This window comes from Cynara cardunculus (genome assembly GCF_001531365.2).
Source record: "Cynara cardunculus var. scolymus isolate 2C chromosome LG 1, CcrdV1, whole genome shotgun sequence".
NCBI lineage: Eukaryota > Viridiplantae > Streptophyta > Magnoliopsida > Asterales > Asteraceae > Cynara > Cynara cardunculus.
The window spans coordinates 4,259,356-4,267,183 of NC_037528.1; the positions used below are offsets into that span (position 1 = coordinate 4,259,356).

Here is a 7,828-nt window from a genome sequence, read left to right on the forward strand (position 1 = left end):
AAGGCAGATGATAAGAAGTTGGAGGTCGGAGAAACAAGGATGATGAAATAGACATGTGTTCGAACCATGTTGGACATGATACCAAACAAGCGTTTTAGGCCATAGAAAAAAAAATTAGAATTTCCAAACACTAAAAAATGAAAAATAAAATAAATAATTAGAATATAAATAAAAAAATGTTAGAGAAAAAAGGGGGTTTGCTAAAATGGTTGGCTGTCGTGCTGGAAACCACACATTTTAACTTTTTTTTGAAAGAAAGAATATATGTTTTATAGACAAAACTGTTTTCACCCTGAAAGAATATTTTGCTTATAAAAGCCTCTTCCTAAAAACCACCCTTTTGCTTTCTTTATTTCCAAGGTTTTAAAGAGAAAAAAACACCTACACAAACACTCTCCTTCTCTTTTCTTTATAACTAACACAATATTTCATTTTAATAAAAACAAAATACAAATTTAAAAACCATAACCGATCTCATAAACACAAATAAACTAGATCAATAATAATAGAAAGACCCAAAAAAATTTATACTTAATACCTTAATTGACCGGAGATACTTCATTATATCAAGAAAAAAAAAGCCCAGAATGACCATCCGCTCCTGCTCATGAATACTGACTATGTTTATTTTATAAAATTATAACATTTTTTCAAATAATCAAAAATTAAATAATCTTTAATAAATAGTGGAGCAGCAAAAGTTTAACCAAAAGACTTCCCTCCCGTAAGGAATACATTTTTGGTTATTACTGCTTTTTGTTTTTTAAGGATCATTTCTTTATCTTAAAATCTTTTTTATAACAACTTGTCCCATTTATCTTCAAACTCTTGTTTATCTTGAAATATGGTGTTAAAACTATAGTTTTATAAAAATATTTGTATTAACGTATGACAGTATTAAAATATAATAAGCTAATAAATATATCATTTGTTTATTAAAAACTCCTTAGTATAAGTACCAATACTGAAATAAGTTACCAACTGAGGGTTCGCTAGCTCCCTCCGGAAGCAGGTATGAGGGAGGATTTCAGACCTTAAGCATTGTGAAAATGTTGATTGTTTAAAGAGTTTAAAAAATGCAAAGAAATTCTCTAATTCCACCCAGAATCACACGATGAGACGGAACATACCAGAAGACTGGAATCCATGAACAGAAGCAAAAACTCAAAACTTTATACAATCACCAAAAATTACAAAAATAATTTGTTGGAAATCGTTATTACAAGATCTTGATTCCAAAAAAAATAAAGATAAAGAGGCAGCCATTGATGAATTACAGACTGTCGTAAACAGAGAACCTCATGCATAAGCTTCTCTTCTCCGTGCCATTGCAAAGAAAACCTCAAGATCTGGTGACTGGAAATACCCATTAGCCGGTGGCTTCTTCTGCTTCAAATGAACCGCCTTCTTCTTCGGCGCCGGTGGGCATTTCATGGGAACCCGATACCCACTTCGTTTGGGTGTCCGGCAACCCTCCTCCGCCGAGCCATAACCACCGTCAACCTCCATATCAAGACAAGATTAAAAAGTAGCCGAGAGAATAATAAGTATGATTGATTTAGATTAGAAGGAAAGAAAGGGGTTTTATGGATGATATGCAGGCAGGCGGCTTGTTCCGGAAGCTGAAGCTGGTGTTGTGTTGGTATTTGAGTAATGGAGGGGGTCTCATATCCTACGTGGATCTTTGCTGACAAAAAAGAGGCGTGGCTTTGCTCAAATGGAGCCACGAGCCGTGTTGCTAAAAGGAAGCTTCTGGGTGATGGCAGAATTTATTCGAATCTGGGCCACACGCTTCTTTTCCCGCCTCTTTTTTTCCTTTTTTAGAAATAACGATTCCTTTCTTTTTGGATAAAATAGCCACACATGTTTTTTTGCCTTCACCTTCCATCTTCTATGAGCCTTTTATATCCTTAATTTATTAATGAATGTAGCGTCAAAACAGCATATAAAAGAGTGTCTTAAGTTGCCATTGGCATTGTTGACCTCATCCAGCACATATTGAATTGTACCCAGCTCCATCGAGTAAAAACCACGTATGTTAAAGCTCTGTACAATAAAAGAAAGTTGCTACAAGATCGAGTTCCTCTGTTTTCTGGGGCTCAACAGAGGTTGTTACGTTATCATTTATGAGATTTTATGAACCGAACTTTGTTCCTAGAAATACGGAAATTTTAACTAAACAAAAATTCGAAAAAAAAAGAAACTCTCAGATAACATTCAACATTTATGTTATATTTTCTCTTTTTTTCTCTATTTTAAAAAGAAAAATTAAGCATAATTATTAAAACAAACCTTTTGTAGATCTTCAAAATTTGTAAAATAGTATTTAGAAAAAATTAAATAAAGCAAAAAAAGAAAATGGTTTTGTTGGTTGCTTTATTCGATGCTTATTCTGTAATCATATTGCTTGCTTGGTATGGGTCCCTGCAGTCACCGTAGGTTGCTTCAAATACTCATTTATTCCCTATTTTTTATTATCTTGATAGTAATGGTTTGGTAGGTGAGATTAAGTGGGTGGTTTTCAAGTGTTTCAATCTTATAAAACACACAATTTAATAACATATCAATTAAATTTGTTATTTATAAATTCGATTTAATAATTGTTCAGTTCACCACTTATTTTATTTTATGGATTAAACATCCAAAAAAGAACATTAGATTTAGATATTGATACGAGCTGTAATAAAATAATAATAAAAGAGGATTATGGAGTAGTAAATAGCAAGTCAAAACTTATTATCATATCATAAATAGAAACCGATATGATTTTGGAGATTGTGGTGTAATTGTAATTAATGCAAATCCTGGCAAATCAAATAAATCTCCCTGGAGTTTGATCTTGTAGCTTTAGGTCTTAACCATGACGACTTCCTAAACACAGGTTTGCAGATCTTCATCAGCTCTACAATCAAACCAACTTTATTATAACTTATTGATATAGATTCAGTTATATTATATATCACCAACATTTTCTATATGAATCAATACACGGCTACCTTTTGTATCCTCGCTCTCTAGAAGCTTGACGATAAGGTGTCCTCCGCTTTGGAGAACACCGACGTCATCTTCTTGCTGTTCTACGTCCAAGGGCTCGTCAGACGATCGATCCCCTCCAAGTGCTAGATCGAGGGCCCGCATCCCTAATTCCATCGATAAAGCTGCGTCTCTTGTTGTGATACCAGAAACAAGTGGACACATATCTGATAACAGAACTGTAAACCCTTTTTTCTGCCAAAGTTACCATACCAAACAAAAGAGATGGATTTGCAGTAAGTTCTAAAGGAAAACAGAACCAGCGATAGAAGATCATTAAGTTCTTGCCATTTGTTAATCATTAACCGTATTCCCTCCCTTTCTCCAAAATTGCTACATTGAATAATCTCTTTGTCAATTATTTAAAACACTCTTCACTAAAACACCATCTTCTCGAAAACCCTTTTTACCAAGAAAATAAAAGGAAGGGAAACCAAAAAGAAGAGTCGTTCTTGAAACTTTTTCTTTTCTTTTCTCTCTCTCCGGTTCAAGACTCAAATGAAAATTTGTTTCCATTCCTTTACGAGAACACGAACAAAAAAGCTTTTTCCTTTTCGTTCTTTTCCATCCCTTTTCTTCCCAAATTCGAGGACATAGTGTAAAGGAATTTTGTGCATCAAAATCGATGTCATCACTTATTGGAAATGATGATAATGTTGATTGGTCGTTTAATTCTAGTTTATTTTCTCGTCAATCACTCCTTACTAATGCGTTAAAATGGTAAGACCGAACTACATTAATGGGCTTTTGTATTTTGATAGGTTTGGAAAAGTTTGGAGCGAAAAAAGGATAAAAGAGGATTTTTGACAGCTTTGCGAGGCTATTGTACTTTGAGCATATCTCACTCATCCGAGCTCACTGATATGGAAAGACAACACACAGGCTTATAATCTTCGTGTTTTGAGTATTTGCAAAATCAAGCCGCATCTGAGCCAAAACGGACGCTGAAGTTGAGTGAACAAAGCTGGACAGGAAAGGAGAAATAAAAGAACAACGGTTCTATTTTAAATCAAAAAGAGGACATGTATTGTGCAGGTCCCAAGTTAGAATCCCTTAGTTTTTAACCGAAAGCAACTCATATCCAGACCCATTCGAAGCCAATCTTTTGTCCTGGCCCTGTTCGATATTAGGGCAGATTTTGGGTAATAGAAAGGGAGCCATATTGGGAGGAAAAAATAAAAAAGAGGAAGCATCGCATGACAACCATGGGGAACAGCAGCCTCCGGCTGCTGTTTTCAGTTTTTTTATAGTTTTTTTCTCAAAATATATTTGATTGGATTCGGTGGAACAGTTGAAGATTCAAGATTGTTGATCATGTTGGGGAAAAGATTGAAGATCCAAGTTTGATAAAAGGGAAGTTGAGGTTTCTTTTAAGTATTGTTTTTTCTTTTAGCAAATCATGTTTATCAATATTAGTTCGGTTTTAGAATAAGGTTTGAACTACGTTCATTGAGAACGATATGTGACAGATATTGTTGGCTCTGAATGCTTCTTTCATATTCGTGGTATTTCTTTAGTAATAAAGTTTCAATCTTTTTATTCGTTTAAGAGTTTAATACAATTTTTAATTGAGAACAATATGTGAGAGATATTGTTAGCTTTGAATGATTGATTTCGTATTCATGTTATTTCATTAGTCATAAACTTTTGGTTCTTATTTGTTTAGCAGTTTAATATAACTCTCATTCCAAATCTTTTGAAGTAGTGTTATTTGTAATAATTAGATTTCGGTTTTTAGTTAGATTGTTTTGGGCTTAATCGATAAATGAGTAGCCAAGCTTTGTGACACACGTGCATTCAGTTTTAACATGAGTTGTTACCTTAACCACTGACTCCCTGAGAAGAACATATCTGACTTACCCCTTTACTAGTTTAAGTTAGGTTTATAAATTTAAACCTTGTTGTGCGTTTAACGACGCGTGCAACAAATATGCAAATAGGTAAACTTTAACCTGGAATCTTTCCAACTTATTTGATGATTTCATCAAAGATATGTTATTCAGATTCGTCTCTGTCAACAAAAACAGGCAATTGGACCTAAAAAAGGTCGACGAGGATTAAGAAGCAGGAAACATACTACTAGATCCACTCTTCTCTAATAAATTTACTCAAGTCCGTTGATTGCGAATCTGGTTGGGTAGCAAAAGTGTGGTTTTACTACCAACTGTGTGTTTCAGTGTTTGTTCAATGATATCAGATGGTAGTATTTCAGTCTTGCTAGTTTTGTGGGTTCAGTAACGGTTATAATCTCAGCTGCTGCTTGGTTCAGTTATGATTGGTGGACTTTCAGTTGGTACGATCATACTCTTTCTAGATGTTCCTTTTCGGTTTAATAAAATAAATCCATTGTTGCATATTCTTACTGTTCATATTGTATGATATGAATATACCACATTAATTTGTTATGTATGGATGATGAGATTTCATTGATACAGAGCTAATTCCAATAGATTCCAATAGACTTATTGAAGGGTCCCATTGGTGTGCATCCAGTAGGAATTGAACCTACGAATTCAGAGTCCCCTTGTTTTTTGTTTGGTTCTCAATCCATCCCCGAGGGGGTAGAGAACCCGTCGCTGCCTCGGCTGTGCTACCGGAGGCTCTGGGGAAGTCGGAATAGGAGAGCACTCATCTTGGGGTGGGATTAGTCAGTTCTATTTCTAGATGGGGGCAAAAATGTTTGCAATATCCATTTTGGGATGTGAAGGTGGTGTTGTTTTCATATGATGGGAGTATTTCACGTGTAGCATACTACAAGTATTTGTCACGCAATAAAACCAGCATAAAGAAAATCAACAGATTAGAATACCTGAGGGGACAGTTTCCGAACTTCATCTTTAGGGAGGTTCATGACATCTGCACAAACAGTTGAAACCCTTGAATCGCAATGACTAGAAGGAACCTTCACCTTCTGTTCTTGATATAATGATGAGGTCAAATTACTCTTCTGCAACAAATTTACTGTGATTTTAAGAATCAAATACAAGAACTGTAACCAAAGGAATCACCTTAAGATCGATCCCCACAACCACCCCACCATTTTTCAGTGGACCAAGACTTTGACAAGCTACCTGATTTTACAAGAACAAATCACTCATTAATACAATATGGATATATTCAAGTACATTGGTTTCTTAAATTAATAGAGTATAACATCATGAAACCCCATTTAAAATACAGAGATTTAATTATTTATGTCCAAACACATATAATGACATGTTGGTGTGCAGGCAAAACAAGCTAGTTAGTAAGCCGGCTCATCAAAAAGCTTGAAAAGCTAAGGTGTCAACCAAGCTGGGCCAGATCATCTCACTATTTGAGGACAACTTGTCAAGCCTACTAAGAACTTTGAAGCTTATATGAGTTGCTTAATGAAATCTAAATATCTTTTTAACCCATCAATCTTAGACTCATGGTCACGTTCAATAAGTTTTTAAATCGGATTTTCCTTGTAACTTTGAAAGGTCTAGTTTTGATTTTGTGCGCCAGGTTTGAGAAAAGCCAACCCTAAAGTTTGTATGACCTCACAAACTAGGGCGATGGGTGGAGCTTTTGGCAAGCCGAGCCAACCCTAATACTGACCAGAGCCCATCAATTTCTTCATGATCAGAACTTCAAGCCTAAAAATCTCAGGCTGAGCTCGAACCAGATGCACCCTTAATAATGTGCATCATAGCATATACCAGGCGAGGGATTTGTCCAATGAAAGTAAAAATGGATTGCTTAAGAATTATAAGACTGCAACAACTCATTAGTATCTTGCTAACTTCTTATGGCATAGGATCCTATTGAGCTATGGTTCGTCTAGAGCGACAGCAGATGCGGCGGTTGTAAGGCAAGATGGTTAAGTTGTTAGCTGGCAATCAGGTTATTGATTAGTGTTAGTTGGTGGTTTATCCTTGCATAACTGGAAGAAGAATGATGTAGTTCTGACTAGTGAAAATAGTAAAGCCTTCTCCACATCTCTGGCATAGTTGTAGCTTGATAGATACCTTCTTTTAATGGACTATAAGGATATTTTAACGCATTTACAAACATGAAATTAATCAAATTTACTCAAAAAGTCATGGCACAGAGAGCCTTCTGGCCATTAAGTCTGAAGGTTTAACTGATTTGTTATAACCAACGTATTCAACATTTATCACAACAAACTTATGAACTCAGAAAAGAGAAAAAGGAACCTGAAGCCAAGCACCAGGAGCACAACCGAGGTCAAGAACAGAGGAACCAGGCGTTATCAATTTGTACTGTTTCTGAATCTGAAGCAGCTGTTCCTCCAAACATAATCAAATCATAAGTACTCAAGATGGATTTTAATGAGAAGGGAAGTTCTTCCAAAAGCATATACACACAGAAGATACCATTTTAATCATCTTGAAATTATGGAAAACTGAAACGTGAGTGTTACCTTGAAAGCAGAGCGGGCAACGTAACCAAGGCGCTGAGCTTCTCTGTAGAAGAAATCTGCTGTCCCGCCCCCGCTCATTCTTCTCGACTGATGACAGCAAATCACAGAAACCCCACTTCAACGGTTCAACCCCTCGACGTTCGGGTTCGGATCATATCCGATTGTTCGGTGGGTTTTTCTAACGGGCCTTTTGATGGGTTGGGTCATTTGGGCTCCATGAATTGGTTCGAAACACTCAAAATCTCAAAATACCGTTTTCCCTCGAGTAGAAATAGTTTGTTTTAAGAAAAATATCTATACTATATTATAAAGCATTTGGCTAAAACTCTTAAAAAAATTTAAAACTCTTAAAAACTCTTAAACTCGTTCATGTTATCCGATTTCATC

General features: G+C 35.6%; 1 protein-coding gene across 3 annotated transcripts; it reads right to left on the reverse strand.

The window, feature by feature from the left end:
- Window positions 1–2,708: 2,708 nt before the first annotated feature.
- Window positions 2,709–7,530, reverse strand: LOC112519075 (ribosomal RNA large subunit methyltransferase E). Of its 3 annotated transcripts, none has more exons than XM_025127058.1 (6): window positions 7,442–7,530; window positions 7,215–7,301; window positions 6,042–6,104; window positions 5,843–5,944; window positions 2,997–3,228; window positions 2,709–2,902 (listed from the first exon to the last, which is right to left on the reverse strand). In XM_025127058.1, the coding sequence occupies exons 1-6, from the start codon at window positions 7,517–7,519 to the stop codon at window positions 2,793–2,795; spliced, it is 672 nt and encodes a 223-aa protein (XP_024982826.1). In that variant the 5' UTR covers window positions 7,520–7,530; the 3' UTR covers window positions 2,709–2,792. The 3 variants fall into 3 exon arrangements, with proteins under 3 accessions (XP_024982826.1, XP_024982818.1, XP_024982809.1); XM_025127050.1 differs by having other exon boundaries at window positions 5,843–5,994; window positions 6,071–6,104; window positions 7,442–7,519; XM_025127041.1 differs by having other exon boundaries at window positions 5,843–5,980; window positions 7,442–7,519.
- Window positions 7,531–7,828: the final 298 nt, after the last annotated feature.